This window comes from Terrapene carolina, unplaced genomic scaffold, assembly GCF_002925995.2.
Source record: "Terrapene carolina triunguis isolate 2854851 unplaced genomic scaffold, T_m_triunguis-2.0 Scaffold68, whole genome shotgun sequence".
Taxonomy (NCBI): domain Eukaryota; kingdom Metazoa; phylum Chordata; order Testudines; family Emydidae; genus Terrapene; species Terrapene triunguis.
The window spans coordinates 44,726,739-44,751,014 of NW_020664419.1; the positions used below are offsets into that span (position 1 = coordinate 44,726,739).

At 38.8% G+C, this 24,276-nt stretch overlaps 1 protein-coding gene across 1 annotated transcript in view; it reads left to right on the plus strand.

Annotated features, from left to right (window-relative positions):
• The window catches only part of DOCK4 (dedicator of cytokinesis 4), a 391,670-nt gene that overhangs the window by 192,809 nt on the left and 174,585 nt on the right, over positions 1-24,276 (plus strand). Inside the window, exons 9-12 of the mRNA XM_024200912.2 lie at positions 275-356; positions 1,051-1,111; positions 3,666-3,798; positions 6,225-6,313. Coding sequence (XP_024056680.1) covers positions 275-356; positions 1,051-1,111; positions 3,666-3,798; positions 6,225-6,313 — 365 coding nt within the window. The remainder of the gene's footprint in view (positions 1-274; positions 357-1,050; positions 1,112-3,665; positions 3,799-6,224; positions 6,314-24,276) is intronic.

Consider the following 24,276-nt stretch of genomic DNA (forward strand, 5'->3'; position numbering starts at 1 on the left):
ATTTTATAGTTTTGTATTTCTATGTATGTACATCATTTCACAGGAAGTGAATACAATTCTACAAAATCACAGCCCAAAAAATAATTGTATTTAATTTTGGATATGTTGTAATTACAACAAACAATACATCAACATTCAGTATACTTTTTTGTTGTTATCAAGTTCTTAGAAATTTCATTCTATATTTTGAGGAAGATTTCACCTTGAAAGAAATTCAGAATGAAGTCTCATTTGCCTTAACATTACTCAGCCTACTCTATTTATTTTCTTGCAGCGAGAGGTTTTTTTTAAGACTGAATAGGAATGGTTTGCCAAAATGTCCAGAGAAGCCAGAAAGACATTGTTCTCTCTTTGTGGTGAGCTTTACGCATTCTTTATGCTCATTTCATGCAATTGTGCTGAATATTTTAAATAAAAGATGGAGTAAATTAACTATTGTGTAATTAAATAGTTCAGTGCTGTGTCGGAGCTGTTTGATTGGCTATTGATTTGAATCCTAATGAAAGATTCTGTTGTGTCACTGAGGCACAGACCAATGCTAAAGGTCTTGCAGTGCTGCACCACACCTGGAGGAACACCAGAAATAATTCTGCCTGCTTTCTGGTGCTTTCCCAGTGCACAGGTACAGCATACTCCTCCCTGCAAGGCTGGGCAGCCCCTCCTCCTCCTTGCCTCTCCTGCACCCAGGGGTTGCTTGGAGACAGCAATCCTTGTGCTTTAAAGAGTGTAGGGACTGCAGTCATGCATCACTGATGTGCAGGGGCGCACGAGGGAGCTCCTTGCGTCCTGCCCCTCTGCAGCCTTGATGCAGCAGGGCACAATCTGTTCCATAGCATTTTAGGACAGAAGTTGCCCATACTCCTGCAAGGCCACAAATTTAAAGTATTCAAGGATGTAATTTTTCAATACTGTATTGTAACAAATCCTCTGTTAAAAGTGCACTCCGTGTTCATTTATCACTTTCATTGGCACATATAGTAATATGCTAAGATCTTTAAATGTCATATTTTAATTGTGGGTCAAAAATAATGAGACTCTGATTCTCTGCAGGACTTGAGTAGCAGTGAACTCAGGAAGGACATCTACATCACTGTGCACATTATCCGCATAGGTATGTACAACAGCTTGCCAGCATAAACTGTACATTTGGAAGGCATTGGGCAGTAAATAAAGGAAAGACAATGTGCTTGAGTTTTCCTTATGGCATCTGTCACATTCGCTGGTTGTATGTCTGAGTAAGCTTTGAAAAGAATGTGCTTACATTCTGATACACAATAGCAAATAAAGTGTGCCTAGAATTTCCCAGCATTGCTCTGTGCTAATATTTTAAACGCTTTAAGAAGCTAAATTTATAATCCCTTAAGGACAGAGTACCCTATAACAATATAGGATACTATTCTCATTAATACCAAAAAGCACATGCGTGCCTATCATATGAACTGTCTTAGCATAATGAATGAGTTTAAAAGGAGTTGAAAAAACCTGCTTTACTCCCACAGAGTAATTTCAGGCATGTTGCACTAGTAGAACAACTTGTCTGGAAATTTAGCAGACCTAATTAGTATAAATGGACTGATGACAATGTGTACCCGTTCTTTTAAATAGTTCAAACGAATTCAGTGTCCTTTTCGTGGGATAAGGGAAAAGAAACTGCAATGGAGGAAATGTTGTTCTCTTTAAGAAAATTTTAACATATGATATGAACAAATCTGATTTCCTCCAAAGACAATGTTTAAGATCTGTAGAAGTGAAGAGCATGTACTTTATTTAATCTATTTCTTTAAGAAATTGTCTTGAGGCTATATTGAGTTAACTCTGATAATCTTCACATCATTCCTGAGTATTTCTCTTCTTAGAGATATGCATTGTTGCCTGTAAAATAATGGTATCGTTGATGTACAGCACTAAGTGTACCTTCATTTCTTTCTGATTTTTTGAAGAGTATTTTATTTTTGTTGTAATAATCCTCTGTACTGCACGCTGGGTTTGGATACTGTAATACACACCTGTCTTAATACAGAATAAGCAATGTGTCTCAGATCTTTTCTGTATACTTTTTTCCTTTTTATATGGTTGTGGTGTGTCACCAGGACTTCAAAGCTGGGAGACATATACTCATTTAATGGGTAAGATGTAGGAAATTGGGTGGTAAACAATTTTGAGGCAAAAATGGTGAAAATGTTAACTTTTGAGCCAACCGCCAAGTTGGTAAGAATAAACCTTTAAAATAAGGGCAAGGTATAGAATCCTCCTTGTTTCACCATTTTTCTAAAATATTGACAATCTAGACTTTTAGAGCAAGGAAAAAACCTCAAGTCTTTGCATTTAGATCAGTTTAAGATTCCAGAAAGTATGCCTATGAATTTTGTATGACAGTCTTGATATTGTAGTCACTGCATATGCTATTTCAGTTGCATCAATTCAAAGCCTCTATGTCTTCTGATTCTGTAAAGTTGAAATAGGTTCTATATGTTTCATAACTCCGCAATCCGACCGTCTGAAAGGCCAATGCAGTTTTTAAGGGCCTTCATTAGGGAACCCAGCATCTTTTTATTCCAAAGAGAGAGAAGGAACAAGAAACACTGCAGAGTCATAAATAGTTTGCCATTTGTCACTGCATAAACATAGCACTGATGTGGGATTATGAGAGAGAGCTATTGAAAGACCAAGGACACTTGCTGAAATATTTAGATTAAAATAAGATTTGGACAAGGTACTTGGTGAAAATGAAAGATTACTCTCCTAGCTGCTGTGATGCAGGGAAATGTTATGGGGAGGCATTTTCCGACAACAGCTATGACCAGGTGCTTTTCATTTCAGAAATTGGCATCAAACGCATATGCACCTGGTAGAAAAGGTGCATAGCTGTGATTGAGCAGACTAGGTAAAGGAAGGGATTCCCCTCTATTTTGATGCAAGACATGCAGCTGAATGTTGGGCTATTGCTTTGTTCATGCAGTTGGGCTATTGTTTTTGAATCAAAGGGGAAAGAATGTTAGAAAAAAGTCTGGTTTCCATCACTACTTCCTTTTGCTTCTTTGTTTGTTTCTTTATACTTATTTGCTTTCTTGTACTTCAGCATCTTTCCTCTTCTTTTTGTTCTTTCCTCTTGTCTTTCATCTTTAATAGCTGTTCTTGCATTAGTCCACTTATCCCCATGCTACTGAATTGCCTCTTATGGGGGCAGCACCTGTCTGCTTAATTGTCATCGCCAGAGACAGCACTTCCTATCAGTCACAGGGCAGAGGACTATTAACAACAACTGTAGTGAAATAATATTTACAAATGTGATAAGACGTAACGTCCGGTAGTACATGATACCTGAATGCTAAATTTGGTGCAGCATTGCCCAATCGAATATAGTTACTGGATATGAAACAAGAAGTATATGATAGGGGAGGTCAGGAGAAGGTAACCAGTTTCCCCTCAGTTTTGGACCTTACAAATGCACTATAAGTGTAATGCACTTTTCATATTTTCTACTGTTCTAATTTAAGTGGAAAATATGAAAAGATGGAGGAGATTTGTAATCACTACGCTTGCCATAATCTCATAAAAACCATTACATTATCTACAGGTATCAGCTGAGCTGGTCTCCCTCCTCTGTGGCTTTAGAAGGAGGCATTTTAGTGGATTATGCATCATATTTTTGCTATATTTGACAGGCCGAATGGGAGCTGGAGAAAAGAAAAATGCTTGCAACGTACAGTACCGACGGCCCTTTGGCTGTGCAGTCCTCAGCATTGCAGATCTACTGGCAGGAGACTCAAAGGATGACCTTATCTTAAAAGTATACATGTAAGAGATTGTTTCCTTTTAATTTATTAAGAGTTTTGGAGTCCATTTATATCAGTCTGTACCAAGAAGCAATGGCTTTTAATTAGTGTAAGTAAAGGGCTTTAGTCCTTTAAGGTTGTTTAAGCATTTCCATTCTAATCCCTCATAATATAAAATAGTATATTTTTGAGCTGGTCAAAGACTAGGGAAAGGGTTTCCTAAAAAAAATTCATAAAAAATTCAGAATTTTTCACCATTTTTGTCGCAGTTTGTAAAACTTCCATCAACTTGTTTGTTTTTTCAAAAATGAAAATTATATGTTAAAAAAAATTGCACAATTAAACATTCAGAAGTCAGGAAATATGTGAGTTTGGGGTGCATGTGTTACTTTAATCTGGCCCTGATTGGATACAATTATCAAATGATGCAATAGGATATCATAACTCTTTTCTACACCTATGGGCCTTGATCATGCAAACAGTCCTGTTAAGTTTGCAGGATTGAGGCCTGTGTAATTTCATTTAGTGTGCTATTTTACAAGAAACACAGTGAACAATTCGCTGCACACCATCACTAGAGTTTTCACTGTGCAGCTAAACCATGCATTCATCTACAGCCAGGTCGTCTTTAGTGCACACTTTACAAGTTTTGCAAGAGCTCCCTGAAAAATGTACTTTGCTTTCCTAGAGTGTGATTTTTCATTTGTTCATAGTTCGTATTCCTACACACTTCCTCTCCCTGTAAACTTGCCACTTTCTACCCATAGGTTTTCAGTGTCCGAGAAGTGTTTTGATAACCATGAACGTGTGTTTTATCTTTCACTCTACTCATACTCAAAAATAGTTGAATTGCTTTTGCTCCAATTTTCCAAAATGATTTTCCTTTGGGCAAAGCCTAAACCTGGAAGACTTGAGCTCGAGAGGGGTAAGTTTCAGAAAGTTTTAAAAGCCACTGAAAATGGGGGATTAGAATGGAAATGCTTAAACAACCTTAATTATAGCAATTTCTCTGCCTATCTTTATCTGGCAACGTGAAGTGTTTGGGGGACTTCTTTGGAGTTCCTTGTACCACCCAAATGTCTGCCAAGAGTACTTTATCAGAAAGTAGTAGGCAGGGCAATCATTTATATATAATGATGCAAAACAATTACAAAACTGCAATAGCAAAAAGTGTAAAATATTAACAATGCCATAAGTGCAGGGGACTGGAAAACCAAAACATCTCACTCAAAATCTAATTATTTTAAATGCATGGGTTTTAAATGGCAGATGAGATTTTGGCAGACAGTAGATAGGAAGAAAGTTCAATTTCCTGGATGCAGTGACACAGAACATAGAATTTCCCGCTGACCTTGGGCTCAATAAGTTAAGAAATATTTTGTGGAATGATCTATTCTAAGGGTATAAACTGAGATACACTAGTCAGACACTTAAGGGATTCCTCTTCCAGTAAAGTTTAGTACTTTAGCCTTGAAGACACTTCAGTCTCTAAAAAGCAGCCCTTCACCTGTCTCTTATTCCCCACTGTGCTGAATTAGAACTGCTGGAAGCAGTGCTTCTGACGGCAATTTAGTATGACGGTGGACAGGTGGCTGACTTTTATTTTACTTTAATTTTCTGTCAGTCTAGATTAAAGTGCTCTCTGTTGGATAGCACACTGTTAATGTATTTGTTGGACAGTTGAATTCCACTTTCAAAGTCTGTCGTTGGTAAAAATAAATATGGCGTTAGTACTTCAGTTCAGATAAAACAGGACAAATTTGATACTAAGACTAACTTTAGTCTCAATGACAAGAAAAAGTTCTGTGGAATATTTCTCAAATATTGGTCAGATTATGGAATTCAAACACTTTAAATTAAAGCAACTGAAAATGCTATATTTTAAAGTTGTGGCAAGACGCTTTTGTACCTACAGTATTTTTAATCTATTCAAATGGCTTTCTCCTATAGGCAGCCTCTATCCCTGTGAGACTAAGAACATACTTTTTTTTGCCCTTTAGTTAAACACTATCTCTACTAGATGTCCTGTTTCTGCTGAGCTCTTGAATGGCCATGTTAGGCAGGTTTCACTGTAATTTAGAGATGATGATGAAGAAGAGATTAATACACATGAGTAATTGAGCAGTAGCTGAATTACTGAGTGCCACCAAGGACACCCTTATGCTCAAATTTTCCCATGCAAAGCGAGCATTCCTACATTGACATCCTCAGCCCAGTGCATCTGAGTGCTGCCATGATACTGCTCCCTGTTCTGGGAAGCTGTTTCATTGGGCATCATGCCAAAACCCACATTGTGCCAACAATATGACCTGTTGATTTAGATAAATCTCAAGCTGCTAGTTGGTGTGCAGAAGAGAATTTATTTGGAGAAGCCAGTTAAGTTTGTTACAGTGGGTCTGACAACTGTGAGCTCTCATTTCAGATTTAAGAGTGTTACCGTTTTCATAGGTGCAACACCGAGAGTGATTGGTATCAGATCCATGAAAACATCATCAAAAAGCTCAATGTTCGTTACAACTTGACAGGTTCCAATGCTGGTGAGTGTATGTTGCAATATGTTCTATTGCATTATTTTAGTTATTTTTTAAAGTTTTACAAATAAACCTTTTTCTTTTTGAAGGGTTTCTGACTTTTCCACTCATGAAAAGGGAATGCTATTGTTACTGTTATTGTATTGGGTAAAACTTGGGAGTGTCACAGCAGTTGCACATCCTGCCTTTCATCTGCAACTTAAAAACCTAAAAGCACATCACTGAATTCCCTTACAGAAGCAACTGATTAGTAACTTTTATTTTGAAAGGGTGCCAAGTTGCTGTTCAGCCTTGATTACAGTCAAGTCTCTAGATGTAGTAGTCACATATAAGGCTAAATCATCAGCTGGTGTTTGATAGCCAACTGGAAGTACTGCCTGGTCAATAATACTGCTGATCTTGAATTATAAATAGAAAACTGATCACGTTGTTGACATGATGCATCAAAATCTCTAGGCAAGGGGAAGTGGGAGGCCACCACACTGTTCACAAAACCTCTTGCTGACTAGGTGAGGGACATCCATTTTGTTGGCATCTAAAGTGTTTGCTATGCCTCCATAGCCAGCATCCAGGCGCTGTCATCAGAATGGATAAAGTGGGAAGAGCAATAAGCAATGTTAAGGGACAGAGACAGTTGGCCTAGTGGTCTTGTAATACTGCTCTGTATTGCCAGACAGGAGACTCTGGGATTTACATGCTTCCTGGAATTGGCAATTTTTTTTAACCACTACAGGAAAGCAATCAAACCTCTTCTAGCTGGAAAGATAGGGTAAGTTTATAATGCAATTAAAAACCTGCATCTTGCCCATGCCAGCTGACTCATGCTTCCAGGACTCAGGCTGCGGGGCTTTTTCATTGCTGTGTAGACTTCTGGGCTCAGGCTGGAGCCCACACTCTGGGACCTTCCCACCTTGTAACATAGGCCAGCTGCAGTTGTCTAATTCTAGTGTAGACAAACCCATAGACGTATACTACAATGACTCGGGGCTTGTCTACACAGTGGGGTAATGCACTCTACAAGCGTGTGATTTCTAAAGCACACTAATGTGATGCACCTTAATTGATCCATGTAGTCCCTGCTGGTGCACACTAAAGGTTTCCTAGTGCGCTTTAACACTTACAGTGCTACTTTTAAGTGCTATAGGGAATGTTTAGTGCATACCAGCAGGGTCTATATGGACCAATTAACATGCAGCACATTGGTGCGCTTTAGGAATCACACCCCTATAGAGCGCACTATCCCACTGTGCAGACAAGCCCTTAGTTTTTGCTTTCAAATCCTTTTTCTTCCATGTTGGTCCTGAAAATGCATTCTTTTAAATTTAACTGCAGAATAAACTCAGATGAGCTAATTTTCAATTTAATGTTATGTTTCACTGCAATTTTTTATCATTTGAAGTTGTAAACCCATAAATTTATTAGATTAAATAGGCCTGTACAGTTCAGTTAACTCGATTTGTGAACGTGAAGCTTGTAGTGAAAAGTTACATGAAACATGGTCTTCAGCGAGCTGTGAGGGGAAAAAAGCTCTAATGCTCCATTTCATTTTTAAAGATTCAAATTAATTGAATTAAAATGACACTAATTAAGGCTCTATAATTTAATATGAAGCCTAGCTACGATAGCCGTATCTTGTCATTTAAATTTTTTTGCAAGGATATTATGATGCAAAGAGAATATTTGTTTGTGAATTCAGTGTATATAATAAACCTACTTTCTGGGTTCCTCAGACACCGAGCGTCACCCCTCTATGGAAGTGGAAGGAAAAAATAGTAGCACCAAAGTATTAAGTGTTTGCAGTGATATTGGACAGTTTGTATTTAGGATGGTGGGCTAGAATTTGACACTTGGAATACAATACGTCCTCTACGACAAATGCTCTTTGAGATGTATAGTAAAAAATATTCTGAAAATGAGATAGGAATATTTACTATTGGTGCCAATGTGAATGCCTGCTACTTGGTAGTCACACTCCCCAGGAAGATTTTATTCTTCAAACAGAATTGTCTGGGTATATTTCTGTGGTAAACCCTTCTGATTGTTAATGCGTTTGATATTGTGATGTGTGGTCTCCCTGTATGTTTCTGGACAGGGTCCACTTTAAATACTGGAGTTTGTTCAGCTTCCGATAAAAGTAAAAGTAATTTACTTTTTCTCAGTTTCATTTGTGAGTGCACAGCAATTTACATTTCACATCAGAGCCTGCTAACAGAGTAGGAAAGGAATAGCTATTACAGTTAATGCAGAAATTACTAGCACCACCTATTGGAATAAACTGTTGAACTGAAGTTGAAGTTACTCTGAGTTTTGAATATACAAATTAATTTGGAAAAACCCAGGTATCTTGTTCTTTGTTTGAATTATTTCATTTAAAAATGTTTGCAAATATGTAACACATTTCGACCATCAAAAATAGTAACCATGATATCATGATCCATAAGCCACTGGAAAAAAATGACACTCGGAAAATTGTATGCAGTGTAGTTGTAGCCGTGTTGGTCCCAGGATATTAGAGAGACAAGGTAATATCTTTGAGGTGAGGTAATATCTTTTATTGGATCGACTTCTGTTGCTGAAAGAGACAAGCTTTTGAGCCACACAGAACTCTTCTTCAGGTCTGGAAAACGTACTTCTGGAGTCGGAGGCGATGCATTGGGGGGAGAGGGAGCATGCGGGGTCATGGCCTTCCCCCCCCTCCCCCCACCAGATTTGCTGCTTGGCTTGTACTGAGCATGCTCACACAGACAGGATGCTCAGTAACACCGCTGAAGCCATCTGCCTCCCCACTATCAGCAGGCACTGTTTGTCTCTGAGCACAGGTCCTCTCTGTCCAGAGTCGTAGCAAAATGCAAGGTGGAACAGATTGTTTAGCACAATTGTAAGGAACCATTCAAGGTAGCGTGGCCCGTTAACACTTCTGCAAAAGGGGGGCGTTAGTGAGATTGTTGTAATAAGCCATAAATCCAGTGTGTCTGTTTGGTCCATCATTTTTAGTGTCTAGCAATGTTATGAATTTAAGCTCTCAGGCTTATCTTTTGGAAGTGTTATGCAGGTTTTCTTTGAGGATGAGTACTGATAGGTCAGATATAAAATGATTGTTTTGTGAAAAGAGTTCACATACAGGTGTTAGGGTGTTTTTGTCTTTTATTATTTTCCTATGTGAGTTCATTCAAAAGCATAGTGATTGTCTGGTTTCACCCACATAGTTGTTATTGGGGCATTTAGTGCACTGGATGAGGTATACCACATCACATCTTGTGATAGGCATGGGTAGGATTCATGGATCTTGAAAGGGGTGTTGTGGGGGGTGTTGATCATTGTAGCAGTGGAGATATGTCTGCAGGTTTTGCATCTGTTGCTCTGGCCGCTTTAAGTTAGTGTGTCCTGGTCTGGGGGGAGCTTGCTTCTGATGATGAGCTTGGAGAGGTTTGGGGTTCTTTGAAGGCCAAAAGTGGAGGTTCAGGAACGATTTCTTTCAGCATGGGGTCCCCATCAAGTTTGGGTTGTGATTGATGTTGCTCCGTATGTGTTCCAGTTTGGGGTGGTGGGTGACAACTAGGGGTGTGCGGTCTGCGGGGTTTTTATTTCTGTATTGAAGCAAGTTCTCTCAGGATATGTGGTTGGCCTGTTCCATGATGTGGTCTACTTCTATAGTTGAGTGTCCTTGTTTGATGAAGGTGGTTTTAAGTGTATTAAGGTGTATATCCCGGACTTTCTCCTCAGAGCATATTCTGTAGTAGCTGAGTGCCTGACTGCTTTCTTGGTATGTTTTGGGGTCGTTACTGGATCTATGAATGTAGGTGTGGTGACAAAAACACTCTATCACTCGTAAAAAAAAAAAAAAAATGAGGAGTCCTTGTGGCAGCTTAGAGACTAACAAATTTATTTGGGCATAAGTTTTTGTGGGCTAAAACCCACTTCATCAGATGCATGGAGTGGAAAATATAAATACACCGCACCTGCCTAATGTATTTTCCACTCCATGCATCTGATGAAGTGGGTTATAGCCCACGAAAACTTATGCCCAAATAAATTTGTTAGTCTCTAAGGTGTCACAAGGACTCCTCGTTGTTTTTGCTGATACAGACTAACACGGCTACCACTCTGAAATCTATCTATGGGTGAACACTTTCCCCAAAGCAATCACTAGGTATCTGACCTAGCCAGTCCTCATCCTCAAAGAAAACCTGCACAACGCTTTCAAAAAATGAGCCTGGGAGCTTAAATTCATAACTCTGCTAGACACTAAAAACCCTGGATTTAACAGAGGCACTGTTTTGATTTAACAGAGGCACATGGATTTATGTCTTATTATAACAATCTGTAACCCACTAACCAGCCCTTTTAGTCCCGTGACTGCAGAGGTGTTAACGGGCCACTTGACTTTGAAAGATCCCTTAAAATTGTGCTAACCACTTATGCTAAACAATTTGTTCCACCTTGCATTTTGCTGTGAGGTTGGGACTACCTTTCCCAGACCCGAAGAAGAGCTCTGTGTAGCTCAAAAGCTTATCCCTCTCATCAACAGAAGTTGGTCCAATAAAAGATATTACCTCACCCACCTTGTCACTCAGAAAATTGATATTTGTCTTAAAGTGCTTAATGGGTTGTGAGTGACTCCTAATGTAGAGGCGATGTATATAGTTATCAAGCCTGACATTTTTGTGGGCTATATGAAAATATTTATGGCTCTACAGAGCTGTTTTGTTTCGTTTTGTTCTGTTGGCTGTTCATACTTGCCTGCATTTTAAAAAAAATAAACCTTAAAACCATGTATTTTTGCCTAAGATACAATCATTTGGAATCCCGGGAAAGGTGCAGGAGCAATGATTGATGGGATACCTTTCAGCAGCCCATTTGAATCTGTGGGAAAAGCTATTTAAATTATTATTAGTTTAAATAATTCCTCTTGATGTTAAACAGATGGAAGATCTGATATGTTTCGTTTTAATCAGTGAGAGAATCATAGACATAAAATTAATATAAGCAGTAAACAGTTAATTTCAGTTTCTAAACAGGTGGCATGCTTCTGAATAGATTTGGATAAATTCACAGTTTACAAAAGGTGGTTTGTTTTAATAAAAGTGGGTTGCTGTAAATATTGACATTAACATGAGATATGAGTCTTAATATTGTTTATTTCAGTTCCTTATCTGAAAAGCGAAATTGGCATTATTTGGTAATCACTGAATCACTCATTAAGCAATAGGACATGACAACAGTGCTCTTCTGGGTGGTTATTGAATACCTTGGGTAGTGGTATGATTTGAGACGCAAGGCTGATGGCAGAGTGATTTTTAACCATCTGAGATCTGCTGTAATCCTCAGCACATGTGCTTCATGCAAAGCTTTCACTCTAATAACAATATATATATCACTTTTAAAATGATAAATCAGACCCAACCTTTTACTGGATATTATTGACATGAGTATGACATTAGTGAAAGCCAATCAGTTAGCTCCCTTCGTATTCAGAATCAAAAGTTTGGGCTGTTTCACAGTATACCACAAATATCCCTTCAAATGGAACACCTTGAAAGTGAGCTGTGGGAAGATACTGCATTGTCTCTTTGCTTATTAAATTTTGGTTAAAATAATGGCTTAAGTATTCTCAGTGTCTTCTAAAGCTTTGAATGATCATAATCAATAATATTTGGTGGGTGGTAGGGAGGGGAACCCAAGCTGTCTTTACCAGTCCTTATTTGAAAAAATGTTATGTAATTTGCTCATTTTCGATTACATTTCCAATATTATGGGTTGAGCCAGTAACTACACCTGTAGTTAAGATTGCCTCACACTTTGTTTTAAACCCATTTTCAGTTGCTTATAACTTTGCCATACTTTAACCATTCATACTGGTACCATGCTTGATCTCTCTGCTTCACTCTCAGAAAAGTGAAAATGGTTCAAGGCTAGTGAAAAATGGATAATTTTGGCAAAAAAATTTTTTTTGAATCCAACAATTTCTTTGAAGCGCTCTAGTGCTTCCATGTTTTGGGACAAGAAGTTGAAATTGAGCAGGGAGATAGTTCTGGGATCACAGAAGTACCTTTTGCTTTCCCTGTAAAAATCTCTGTAGAATTGGACAAGTTATAAGCCTCTGAAAATCACCCTCTGCACATATTCTTATAGCTTGTGAAAGGGATGCTGCTAAAATCTCCACTGAACATGCCCCAGCCCCAAAGAGTTCCCTGCATGTCCATGCCACTGAGCATGTTCTCTGTTCCTAGTGCGTAGGTAGAGCTATAATTCTGGATGGGGACATGTTGCAGTAGCTGCAGACATTGCCTACTTTGGCCCAAGAGAAGGTGAACTGGATTGAGAGACCACCATAAGTTCCAGTCTCAGCTCTTCCACTGACTGGTGTTAATTCTCTGCACTTCACAGCCCTTATTGAACTTGGTCTCATACCCCCTACTGTAGGAAGCAACCAAATATCTTTCAACATTTACCCACGGTCTCTAATATGGGAAATCTCATCAATTTAGCCCCATAACCAGAATTCTGGAATTTCCTAACTTTGAGTCCTTGACTTTGCAACCATAATGTTCCTTTAATGCATTTTATTTAATCTGTTATATAGTTGTGGCATTGGCGTGCACGGTGATTTACAGGCACATAAAATAATGGGCCAGATTCATCTCTAGTGTATCTTCTGTGCTAGTGAAGTTACACATGGGATTAATTCAAACCAATGATTTTGCCTAAAGGATCTTAAAATCTCAATGGGATTGATTACAACGAAAATGATAATCCCAGGGTGGGTTGGAGAGGCGCAGGATGATGAATGATAGAATAGCAGGGAACAGAGAGAAGGGAGTATGATGATCACTATGGTTTCTTCTGGCCTTAAAGTCTATGAGATTATGAGTACTGCTTCTGAGGAGCCAGAATATCTGAGTGAGGAATAGAAGTTGTTCTTTCTAGTAGCCATGTTAATACCAAAAGTACAGTTGTGAATACATTGTCTACTGCACTGTGCTGTATGACCATCTTATTACAAGTTATGCATACAGCCAACTGAAATAACTGCAGGTGCATTTCACAGTTAAACAAGTTGACAAAAGAGGTGTTTTCCTATTTTATTTCAGGCCAGTTCTGCTAATAATTGCACTAGTGAAAAATTCAGTAGATGGCATACTCCTATTCAGTGTGCAAACCCTTAATGCTCTTGCTCTAATCTGAAAATCTAGTCATATTATGCAGCTACATAAAGGGCCTGCTCCATCAATCCTCATTCAGGCAAGTAGTTCCACTTAAATCAAGGAGACTACTCATGTGAATAAGGATTACAGGATCAGGCCCTTTATGTAGCTGCAGCATCTATAGTGTGTAGGATTATTGTGAATAACCAAGGAACTGCAGTTCTTCCAGGCATCATAACTCAGACTCAGGATCCTTATCCTTACAATGCCCTGGGATTATGGTATCCCTGATCATAGTTCAGCCCTGCAAAGAAGCATTTATATGGCCCCAATCGTGTGTCTTGTACATCTCTGTACACTTTTGAGGAAAAACAGATTTACTATTTAAAGATATGATCCAAAGTGTTCTTAGGGGAGAAAGGAGACTCATAACATTGAATATAATAGGACAATCAGAAAATTGTCAACCTGAAAAATGGTAGGGTCATGATTTTGCATCACAATACAATTTATCCTATTTGTTTACTCAGATATATTGTATATTATATTCCAGTCTCATGAAGTAATGTGGCTCAGATGTAATTATTCATGTGTCCCAGAAGACGGTGAGCAGGTTTGGATAATATAATTATATGAATTTTCAATGCACAAGATATTGGGGGGCATGAACTTGTTACAGATAACAGGAAGGTTTGGTAACTGAAGCCTGCATGATTGATGATCAGCCCTGTTTTGAGAAAGCCATGATGTGTGTGGGGGATAGGGGTGAAAGAGAGAGTTGGACATGTAATTCAAGCAAGAATGATGTCATTCTAAGTGGAGTTTTCAGTAGCTATACAGTAATATAAGTGGAGTATTCAGTAGCTATACAGTAATTTTATTTCCTTCACATTAACTAATGAAATTAATTCCTCTGTGGTTGCTTAGCAGCCAGGAAAAAGCTTTTTTGAAGAGATTGCCAGTATGTTCAGATAGATTTGCTGACACCTCATGGAAAATATTATTGTTTCATTACTGTATGCAGTGTATAATACATATTATGTAGCTTCAGTCTTTTCCTTCCAAAAGCTAGCATGACAAGATCTGAATCTTCCCCACTACCACCACCACCAGAGTTCGATGTCTTATACTTATCAAAAGAAGAGGGAAAACCTGCATTTGAATCTTTCTCTTTCTTGTTCAGCATCATTATTTATTTAAGTGCTGATGCTGAACAAAGCAACAAGACTTCTTTCCACTATGCAAAAACAGTTGCCTATTGCATCTCCAGCTGAAGTCTGAACTGCACCTTAACAACCAACTCATAGTTGTTTTGTAAACAAGAGGAGGTATAGTGAGAATCAGGGGAATGCTTTTTGATTAGTGGTAGCTGTCTGATGAAAGGAAAAAATGCTTGAAAATTCTGTTTCTGGATTACTGATATATATGTTACTGGATTTCCACTCCTTAACTGTATAAGAAAACATACACAGTGCTAGGTCCTCAGCCTTGCTGTCAGTGCAAATGTGGACAGAAAGCTGGAATAAGCAGCCTAGTGGAGATTTCCCTTAATCCAAAAACCCATTTCAGCCTCTTTACTCTCTACATAACACTTTGCCTTGCCACCTTCATGGAGACTAATTTTCAAAGCGAACTGGCAGTTTTTCTATCTTCAAAAACTCAATTATTCTCCTCATCTGAAAAGAGAGAAATCCAGATCAAAACCAGAATTTGACTCCTTACATACTAAATATAAATGTCAAATTTTTCCACTGCTTTTGTATTTAGCCCTTAGAACAGACATTGCCAATTCCTTGATTGGTTTATTTCCAGAAGCCTGAAGGTTGGTGATCCTCATAAATTTTCATCCTGGTTTCTTTCCAAAGGGGAAATGGATCTTATGTCCTTGCTCCCCCGTGTCACAGGCCAGGATGGGTAGTAGCTAGATGTTTTGTTTTGTTTTTCATCTCATATTCCTGTCTCTGAGGAGGAAAGTAAGGTTCGAGCTTCATGGACAAATCATCGTTGGGTTTTGGTGGGGTAGCCATCACTTCTCGGCTCTCTATGAGCTGAGGCGTGAAAACATTATCTACTATCTGTAGGGCCTTTGTTTTCAATTTTTATTTTATTTAATATTTCCCAGGAATTTATCAGTGTTTATTACCACCACAACAAAAACAGGTGAAAATCAGTGCAAAAAACTATTAATAATATTTTTGAGTAACTATTGGGGTTTATTTTGGTGGCCAGAAAGACAGGGGGAAAAGTGTTCAGTAGATTAATGCTTTGAATTCTGTTCATGAGCGTGGTTTGCTGCAGAACTAAAACAAAACTTGAAACACAATGCTACCTCTGAGCTTAAGAAAACAATATATCTCTAATTTCCAAATAAAACTCATTTGAATAAACAGTTTACGGTTGTAGATTTAGGACTATTAGCCTATAAATATTTACATTTAATAATTGGACCATACCATTTGCAGCGCATACACTCAACTTCATCCTTTTCTCCTGTTTTTGTTTTTTAAAAACTTTTGAATACTTCCTTGTGTTCTGAAACATATTCTGATACAGATTTTCGTTTTCTTCCCATTTTAGTATATCAAATCTTTAAACCATTATCTGCTAACAGCTTGAAATGTGTACATGGTGGGTGTGAGATTCATCAGTATGTTCAGATTTGCACACACTTCAGAACTTGTGTGCGTGCCTGTTTGTTTATTGTATGTATCTTCTAGACTAATATATAGCCTTACTTCAACAGGCAACTTTGCATATACACCCAGACTAATGTATTATCATAATACATGTATCTCATGCAATGTATTGTATTTTCCTAATAAAATAAGTTATTTTTATATATTTGAATCATACAAAAGTAGGGTGAAAATCAGAAAAAAAATGAGTAATACTTTTTGTAAAACCTGGGAAATTTTTGGTAAAAATCAGTTTAAACGGAAAATGAAGGGGCTTAGCTATCTGGTAGTAATACCTATCTCATAGAACTGAAAGGGACCCTGAAAGGTCATCAAGTCCAGCCCCCTGCCTTCACTAGCAGGACCAAGTACTGATTTTGCCCTAGATCCCTAAGTGACCCCCTCAAGGATTGAACTCACAACGTTGGGTTTAGCAGGCCAATGCTCAAACCACTTAGCTATCCCCATACCTATCATTGTGCTACAGCAACACAGGTAACAGAATGCAGATCAAAGCTCCTGCTCTGCACTGGCCCTGTGGCTGCTGTCAGGAATCAACATGTTGACCAAATGTCTAGTTGCCTAACATCTGAGTCCAGGCCCTAAAGATAGGGGCAAGTAGTTACCTTACTTTCAGTTATGCTATTCATGGAGTAAGTACTATTCAATATGGGTAATGGTGGAACAATCCAATCCTAAGTAATTAAAGAAACCCTGCTGTACCAATTGCCATGGAAGGGTTAATTATCAGAAAGTATTTTGGTTGTAATCCATTTCCTGCATTAAAAGTAGCAGATGGTTTCTGCCCAGTTTTGAAAAAAAAAATCTTTGAAGGAAAGCAGGAGCTTTATGAGGAAACCATAGCTATCCACGTGAATGGTCTTACGTGTTGAACCAATGAAAATTACAAAATTAATATTTATCTGTGTTTACTACCAGAAAAAATTGATTTACTTACTGCCTAGTCTCAAATCATATACAGTTTTGCTACTTTTTATTTTCTGTTGTGTTTTGCCTTTTTATGTTATCTTTTCTTTATCCGCTGAACCCCATTTCTTCAGTTTTAACTTGAATAGCTACTTGGATAAGGCCACTGTAAATATGATTTTTCAGATCATTTTTAGGAGTTTGCCTGAAGTTACAAATGTGAAGTGTCTAGTAAACCTGGAAAAGGAGACCACACTTTACCTAAGTTTTAAATATTAGTATAATAGCCATAAAACGGAGTAAAAATGTATAATAATTGTAAAGTAATACACATAGTTATTACAATACTATCAAAGTATTAGACAATAGTATGTTTCAGATGATAGAACACTAGCCTCTTGTCAAGAAGGTTGACTCTCACACCAAGACTTAGTATCAGCATTTGATAAAAACCCTCTTTTCAGTGTTAGGTAAGGTGGGCAGAGCTGCTGCAGATGTTACTCTCTGTATGAGGCTTGAAACCAGACTCCCTTTTGGAGAGAACAAGGGATAAACTCTAATGCATTCACTAACTTTTCTCTTTCTTAATAAAACAAGCACTGATACCCAAGGGCCCAAGTAACCTGCTACTGATCAAGTAATAGCTGCCTCATTTTACTACAGATTCACTGCACAACCAGTGAACTTGTTGAATTGTAAAATGGCTTGAGATACAGTTAATATAAAAGATGTGCAAAACAAAGCCAAATTCTGGTCATAACTAAAGGTGGTGATTTTAATATAAAAGAATAACAGCACAATTTGTAATTCCAATTTATAAATATTGATTTTTTTCCCTCTAACAGTAACACCTTCATCTTGGTGTGAGAATATACCATATAGTACTTTTTTCCTGCCTAAAAACATTTGATGTTTTCTATCCATTAATAAAGAGTTACATGTGATCAGCGTTTAAAAATTGAGATGCGGCCTGATGAAAGGAAGGATGGTCCAGTCGCCAAAGCACTGGCCTGGGCTGTGGGAAACCCAGATTCACTTCCCCCTCTGCCACAAGCTTCCTGTGTGATCCCGGACAAGGCACATAATGTGTCTCTGCCTCAGTTTCCCATTTGTAAAATGGGGATAATAGCACTTCCCCACCTCGCAGGGATGGTGTGAGAATAAGTATACTGAAGATTGAGAGGCATTCAGACACTGTGGTGACAGAGGCCATGTAAGTACCTAAAATAGCTAGATAAAGAGAAACAGAAATAGAATAGATTTGATTTGACATTTTTCAGCATACAGTTTAAATCTGTTTAATGCTTTCATTTATCAATGTGAAATAACTCAGCAAGTTCTGAGGTAGAGTATTATTTTCATATCTCTCCCTTACACAGACTAAATCCATCTGCATGCAGAAGACAGAAATGGATTGCCTAGGATCAGACAGGAAAGGTTCAACAGTTGTGCAGATGCCAACTTTGATGCTCTAATAAAAGCCCCTTAAAATTCCTATGCTCTTGATGCAATATTTTTGCTCTTGAGAGATAAGACTGGGGGCAAAAATACACAATCAATTTTTCACTTGCTAATGCCAAGAGGAAGAAAATCAATTTAAATCCAATACAGATTAAAATACTGGTGGTGAAGATTATAAACTTAACTAGCTACTGTGGAAGTTGGGAAAAGAGCAGACATCTTAGTCTTCCAGGAAGAGCAAGAGTCAAGCTAACTCGAACAGCTAATAACGCGAGACTTCCAAGCAGGGCCTGGACGAGTGGAAAAGAACTGTAAGAGATGCTGGTTTTCGACCTTGTGTTAGAATAGAATGCAGACTGTAGCAGAAATTGCTGAGAAAAGTAAGATATCAGAAAGGAATATGTATAAACAAAATGCATAAACAAAATGCAGTTGTTGATCATTACTGTATGTCACAAAAGGTATAAATGCTTGCCTTAATTGTTTATCTAACGGAGACCTGCCTCGGGAGGGGAACCCCTGCCTGTGAGTACTCTCCCCTTGCAAGTGTTAAAGAAAATAAAGCTGCCTCTGGCATGTTGCAACCAACCTCAGAGTGAGAACTCGTTTTTCTCCCACACTACTTTATAACTTTGGCCTCTGTCAAAGGGGTTCCACAGAAATAGTCAGTATGGGGGAAAAATCTTTTCCTATCCCAGTATCTTGAAATGCTCTTAATGAGATTTACAATGGTGACACAACTTAATTGCATGATTACTGAGAAGCAGCATGTTATTTTGTGGCAGTAATGCAATGACTACATAGTAACTGTTGAAACAGTGTTAACTATACATTAACTTGAATTGATGGGCAGACCTCAAGGTTTAGATCAGATAAAAGTCCAAAATTGTAGGGTTTTCCTCCTCCTTTCAGCATGAGTAGGACTCCTTCCAAAAAAAATTTTTTTTTCAGTCTTCTGGCACCATCTATCTTCAAAGCTGCATTGTGGGGTCAAGATAAGAGTTTTTCTTGAAACCTCGAAACAAATATTTCATCATCTTACATGAGTCTGGGGCATATGTAGTCCAAGACGAACATGCAGGGGCCAGGATTAGGCAGGACCCTGAAAATCATCTTTAAATATGGGGGGGGGGGGGGGGGGAAAGAGAAAAGGGGGGGGGGGGGGGGGGGGGGGGGAGGGGGGAAAGGGAAATGGGGGGGGCAGGGTGTGAGACCTAAATGGGGAGGTGACTTGTGTTGAGGGAGAGAGACAGGGCTTGGTATGGTTGAGTTGTGGAAGAGAGTGCACCAACCCCAAACTTTAAAGGTTTGCTTTGAAGAGAGGGATTAGATTCAGGCTCTTTCTTACAATGCCTAGCTCACCATCCCTAGTAAATTCTCTCTCTTTCCCCTGATAACTGTGCAGTAACTTGTTCTTTCCACTGTAGGGGAAATTAGAACATGAATTGGGTGATACTGTCTTGTTTTATCCTCAGTCGTCTGTGTTCAACAATGAGACATGATGAATAAGGAAGCTTATGAACAAGAGAATATGTTAAAGAAATTGTTCAAGTATCATTCATTCTTGTGGAAAGCATTATTTCCATATTGCTGTCAAAGTCAGATAAAGGTGGATGCATTCGTTACACTAGCTTCTGAACATTTTCCTCTTGTGCATCTAACTTTTAAGACCATTTATACTTTTCTCTTTTTCTCTCTCTCTCTCTCTCTCTCTCTCTCACACACACACACACACACACACACACACACACACACACACACACACACACATGTTTGTGTAGGTAGATTCTGAATATTATGGTATTATTCAGTATTATATCAGTTTTAGCCTGTTTACTTTATCCTCTCCCACTCTTTAGTTTGTGCACCTTCTGATAATATATTAGTTGTTTCTCTTTTTGTGCACATGAGGCCTTAACCAGTGAGGTGATGGGTGCCCTCAGCTCCCACTGAAGTGGATGATTTATGGGTATTTTGGGTACCATTCATGATTGGTCCCCTAGTTGTGGTGTTTATGAATTCCATTTTCAAGTAAATTACACCAGACTTGCTAACAGAATCCATTCAGTGGCCCCTTAGTTATTTGGTAGAAGAATTGTACTAGATTTTGCAGCAGTCAGAAGAAATTGTATAATGATACAACTGAAAATCTGGAGCTCTGTACAGAGTACATCAGCAAATGAATCAGTGTCCACACTGAAAACCCTGCCCAGATTATCCTCCAAAACAAAGACACTGCTATCTTGTCTTCTAGCATCCACTTAGTCCCTGCCATCTCTTCCCCAGAAAATCTTGTTCGAAAAGACAAGCATTGAAATGTGATCTAAAGAACAACAAATTCTTGCTTTTTCAAACTAATAAGAGAAACTTAAATGTGTAACTTGGAGGACCCTTCTCTGGAAATATCCTGTCTCTGATCCCTCCTATTTAAGTTGGGGGACTGTTAATTTAAGTGCCTCCATTGAATTCAACTTCCGTGGTATCATATGGGGAAAGAGGTGGAATCCAGATGGAGGATTCATGGAGGAGTCTAGGATCTAAGTCATTTAAAGATGTATAGGTTTCATAGAGTTGAAAACCTGAAGGGGCCATAGATTATCTAGTCTGACCTCCTACATATCAGAGGCTGTTAAATACCACCCAAATAGCCCAACATTAAAACTTAATACCTTAAGCTGCATCTAAAACAAAATCTGAAGCTAGTCCTGGTCATGTAGTACAGGCATAATATTATCCTAGTGATAGCAAGACTGCTTAACAAGTGGGCAACTTCATGTTGCACCATCTGAAGTTTGAGTGGCTGAAAGGCCCAGCTCTCAGTAGAGTGTTTTTCAGGTATCTAATTTGGAGATGGCAAAGGCTTAGGTCATAATGGGCTACGGAAAGGGAAAGTATACAAAGGAAAAGGTCACAGCATTCTGGAAAAATAAATAAATAAATATGTTCTTGGGCTCGGATACTATCTTGGCATCCAGAAGCAGCTGACGATCCACAGGATCAGCAGTTGTAGAACTGAGAAACTAAAGTAGAGCAAAGTCCCTTGATTTTGGAGCTGATGTCATCTCAGTTCATTTTGTCCTAATTTATCAGCATCACCTTAGTCTTTATTTGTTTTAAATCCCAGCCAGCTCACTCTCCTCTCAACCCCAATCCAGGAAAGGCACTGGGCAAACTAGTCTGCTGCATCAGCCAGGTCTGACAAAGTAGGGTTTGCCTACACTGCAATAAAAGGCCCACGGCATGACTGCAGCTGGCCTGGGTCAGCTGATTCGGGCTTGCAGGACTATGAAATTTCAGTGCAGGTGTTTAGGCTTCGGCTGGAGCCTGGCCCCTGAGTCCCCACGAGGGGGGTGGGTCTGAGAACCCGGGCTCCAGCCTGAGCTTGAACATGTACACTGCTATTTTTAGCTCCTCAGCTCAAGTCCTGTGTGCCCGAGCCAGCTAACCAGGGCTATGAGCCTTGGTGCCACAGGGCTTTTATTGCAGTGTAGACATACCCATAGAGACTTAAGTCCCAACTGTGTATTGTTTGCTCCTGTGCTCAGTGCTGTAACTGAGGGGTTTGGGTGGCAAAGGTGGCTCTGAGACACTTGAGAGGTTCCATTTTCTGGGGCAGCTGATACGCCCAGCCCCCACCCACCCAGTGTCAGAGTCGTCGCCCACAATTCTAAGTTACACTCTTTCTTGTCACCGCATATAGTCAGCGGGAAGCAGAGACTCACTGGAGAGCAATGTGCTCCAGCTGTTCCCTCTCTTCTCCACCAAAACTAATCCCTGGCTCACACCTTATGCTCACAACAGTGCTGGGGGGGGAGGTTAAAAAAACAGTAGGCCAGCTGCTGAGGCACCCCCTGCACTCAGGAGCAGCAGCTTTCCACCCTTGGTATGACATAAAGAGGCATGTAGGTGGCAAATACAATAGAGAATCAGGCCCTTATAGCTCAGTGTCATTCTCCTATTGGCTAGAGACCCCATGGCCCATACTATCTCCTCTGATGTCCTCTCATACTCATTGAACAGAAAGGATGACACATGAGAATTTAGTGCACCATATAAAATAGCCCTTTGGGCATATGAGTAATCACCCAAACCTACCCTCTGTGTCCTCTCTCAGCTAAAAGAACAGAACTACTGTAGTGAGTCTGATGATTCTTGCCAGGGTTCACAGATGTGTCAACAGAGCTCCTGAAGCTTATTTTGTACTGACGCATTGCTAGCATTTATACAGTAGAGTGCTTTTGTTTAATTACTTGCCACTTCTGTGGCAGTTTATTAATCTGCCAGTTTAATCCTTCGTTATATTTTGTGACAAGGGGATTATGTATATGATGTTTTGATGTGTTTAAGAATTAGTTGTCGCTGAAGACTGCTATTTGAAATACATTTAAAGTAGGAGCAGTACTGAGATATTGTGCTTTGATATAAGTACACAAGGCATAAAAGCATCTTTCTTTGTTCTCAATAAATGTGAAGGCTGCAAGATTGAATATTTATAGAGAACTTTGCATGGAAATTATTGCTAAATTAGCTTGAATGATAACTTTGCAGTAGAAAAAAGCCGCATTAGAGTTGACAGTTTTTAGACAGGATTTTTAGAGTACTTTGTCTCCCTTCATTTTTTCAAGTAGCGAATATAGCTTTACAACTAACAACAAATAAACTAGTATCTGAGTGCAGGAATAGTCAAAATAGACTAGTCTACTGAGGGAACATATTACTGTGAGACAAAGATGATACTAATTCTTCAAGGCAGGTTCAGCGAGCCAGTCCTTGTGTTATTCTGGTAATACCAACACGTTGTGCCTGAAAAAGTTAAGGCTGCTTGTATACTAAAAGTGATTTTCAGAAGATAACTTTAATTTACCCTTGCTGTGTAGTATGGCTCCACTAATAGGCTTCTGGGGAGAGATTGGCTTCAATAATAAGTAGTTTCATCTTGAACTGCAGTCTTAAGTATTTGTGAATACACTTTTTCTTGCTTCTACATAAGGTGAAAAATGTGTGCCTTTATGTGAGATTTTAAGGGGCCTCTGCATAATAGCGACACTGGATGGCTTACTGTTCACCTCCGCACTGCATTGTGCCTGTGATTTACCCAGCCCTGGCTCCCAATTTAAAGCCTGAAGTTTTGTGGCAAAGTTACAGAATGAGAAAAGCTCATTCCCATTTTCATCCTTGCAGTCCTCCAGCTTTTCAATAATTGGCGATGTCTTACTGGTGAAGTTTTTTAAGCCTTTTCGTTTCTCAAATTCATTCTGCTGGTTACTATTGCATAGTGCTGCTGACTTGCTTAACTTTATCTATTGAAGGAATAGCTAGCACTAAGGAAGCTTTAAATGATCAGTTTAATGAACATGCCTATAAGGTTTTATCTACAGAATTATTATCAAAAATCTCTGGGCTTGCTTGGCTGTGGGGATATGTTTCTAAGTCTTTCCTTAGGTCTCAGTTAAATCTTGATTGGACTTCTATGTGAAACAAAATATTTAAGTAATAACTGGAGATTAAATAGCTTCATATAATATTTCTAGTACAATGATGTGAAAGCTGACAGAGCTTCACTTAATGAAGGAGAAAATAGCAGATATTCCCTTCTGGGCCTTTAGTATCTTAATTAGTATATTAATTGCAATTGAAAGATACATAAAGTATTTATAAATGTGAGGTTGGGTATTTTGTAGATTAGGTATAGATTTTAGTTAACATAAAATGCATAAAAACTCATTTTAAAGTTTAATGTTCAGTTCAGATGTCTTGACTT